This window comes from Tupaia chinensis, unplaced genomic scaffold (genome assembly GCF_000334495.1).
Source record: "Tupaia chinensis unplaced genomic scaffold, TupChi_1.0 Scaffold000627_1, whole genome shotgun sequence".
Taxonomy (NCBI): Eukaryota; Metazoa; Chordata; class Mammalia; order Scandentia; family Tupaiidae; genus Tupaia; species Tupaia belangeri.
In genome coordinates this window covers 5447715-5450143 of record NW_006160147.1, presented here as the reverse complement: position 1 = coordinate 5450143, position 2429 = coordinate 5447715, and the positions used below count along the sequence as shown (strand labels likewise).

The 2429-nt window shown below is 49.6% G+C and overlaps 1 protein-coding gene across 1 annotated transcript in view; it reads left to right on the top strand.

Moving 5' to 3' along the window:
- Positions 1–357: 357 nt before the first annotated feature.
- FCAMR (Fc alpha and mu receptor) overlaps positions 358–2429 on the top strand; it is a 13726-nt gene continuing 11654 nt past the window's right edge. The window contains exons 1-2 of the mRNA XM_014591865.2: positions 358–517; positions 1064–1195. Coding sequence (XP_014447351.1) covers positions 1079–1195 — 117 coding nt within the window. The 5' untranslated portion in view covers positions 358–517; positions 1064–1078. The remainder of the gene's footprint in view (positions 518–1063; positions 1196–2429) is intronic.

The following is a 2429-nucleotide window of genomic DNA, read 5'->3' as shown; positions in this document are numbered from 1 at the left end:
TGTCGACACAGGCCCTTATGGAGACAGCTGGGCAGAGCCCAACTAGGGTGACAACTTGCAGCCTCAGGGCCAATTCCTGAACTCTACTTTTCTTTCCTGACTTTCTTCACTTAACCACCAGGATATGCAGGCGACCTGGAGTCAGTGACCTGAACTGTGTCTTCCTGGAAGATGGTGGGACGAGGTCAGCAGAGGGGTACCAGCTGCAAGCCAGACGGCAGGGGAATTCCTCTCCTGAATTTTGAAGTTTTCCTTCTCTTCTGCCGAGCTTGTTGCATCACTTGTCCAGGAGATGCCTGCATGGTTCGGCTAAGCTGGGACATCCTGAAGAGTCTGGGCTGGATGGGTGGTGAGAGGAGGATGTGGCTCAGCTATTTTACTGTTTTCCTACTGTTACCACCCCCTGCAAAAGTTCTGTAGGAATGAGTGACAGTAAGAAAGACATGGGTCCAGGACTGGCTTCCTCTTAGAGGTGATAAAAGCCAGAGAGAAGGTACCTGATGCGAATGGCAGAGAGGTAAGTGACAACTCTTCCAGTGCTGGTTCCGGCTGCTTTTATCTCTTTTTCTTTTCTTTCTTTCTTTCTTTCTTTTTATTTATTTTTATACATTCAATTACTACACATCATTCTGCTTATAGAGAGAGTTTACCCAATATGAAATACGCCTCAGACCAATTCTGTTGAGAATACTATACATGTTAGCATCAACAGGTAATAATACACCATATCTGTTTCCCATAAATGTCTTTTTTTAAGAATTATTTTAATTTTATTCACTGTCATTATTTTTATTTATTTATTTTTCGAAGTTGACCAGAGAGAGAGAGAAGGAAAGTGAGAAAGCAGGCAGCTAGGTCCAGGATTCGAATCTCAGTCAGCCATGTGGGAGTCCAGCTGTCTTAACCACCATGCCAACTGCCGGCCCCTCCACAAATGTCTTACTTCTCTATTGTTCTCCCTAATTTCCTTCCCTTCACTCTTCTCCTCTCCCACCCTCCTTCCACCCTGGTCTCCAGTGTCCATAACCCCAGCTGCTTTTCAACACACTCTCTGCCTTCTTAGCCTGCAGGTGCAAAGATGAGCAATGGGAAGACATCCAAACACCAGCACCTCACAGGGATAGAAAGTCCAAGTGGATCTTATTCCAGGACTGAAATGGATGGTGAAGTCCCAACCAAGCCTAGAAAACAGAAGGTGAGATGAGGTTTGCTCCCCAGAGGCTGGGGTCTTGCCTCTAAAAGGTGGGGATGAGTTGCGACAGCAGCTGTCAAGCTGTCCCTGAGTGCCCTTCCCAGGTGGGCTTGTTTCCGGGAGGCCAGGTCAGGATTGTGGGGTTCAGTCCGCAGTGTCTACCCCCCACCTCCCTCTCTTACACTCACTCCCACCAGAGTACACAGTTCCTTAGAAACCCTGGGTGGTTTAGAACCAATAAGCTTTGGGAAGAGAAGAGATGTGGAGCTGACTCAGGCAAATGTGGAGCTGACTCATCTTTTACAGTGGAGAGGACAGAAGCACTGGTCCAGGCCATTGTGAACCTCCTGAGTCCTGTGCCCTTTCCACTACACCACACTGGCTCCTACCCATTTATCTGCTGCCTGGGGGTGGGATGGAGGTAGAAGAGAAGTGGGGCTCAGAGGGGCAGTAGGGATCTGGGAAGTCCTATGCCCGCACAAGCTGGAGACGAGGGAGCTACCCTTCCCAGCAGGGCCCGAGGGGCAAGGAAATTCCCCTACATGACCTCATCCCCCAAATGCAGTGCACTGTAACAGATGCCTGTGGTCCCATCTACGGAACTGGGGCTCTCTGCTTTCTGGAGAAAGGATTTCTGAAGGTCGTTGGCAGGGAGGGTGACTTGGACACATTCCATTGATCATTACACTTCCAGCCTTCAGTCAAGGCTAACTCTTGGAGAGGTCTTATCTTACACTCTGGGCTTCCTCATTGCCCCACAGAGGAAGCTTTTGCTCCTGAAAGCTGAGAGATTGGGCCTTGGAGGGACTGGGCAGGTGGTTCAGAGACTTTGGCCCCAACAGGTACTGTGTCAGCACCTAGTGCTTTAGGAAAATCAGCCCGGGAGAAATCTGGATGCCAGTCCCAGTATTAGCCTGGACTTGGCGAATATTAAACAAACTATGGATTAGGTGCTGGCACACCCTGGGAGAGCTTGTAGATGAGGGCAGGAAGCCAGAGGCTGGGGAAGGTCCGAGACAGTTGACCATGGCAGAGCCCAAGATGGGATTTTTCTGAAGGGAAGGCACAGGAGAGGAGAGAACTTGTGGACTTTTCACAATCTGACCACTCTTGGAGCTCTAAGTAGATAGTGTCGACACAGGCCCTTATGGAGACAGCTGGGCAGAGCCCAACTAGGGTGACAACTTGCAGCCTCAGGGCCAATTCCTGAACTCTACTTTTCTTTCCTGACTTTCTT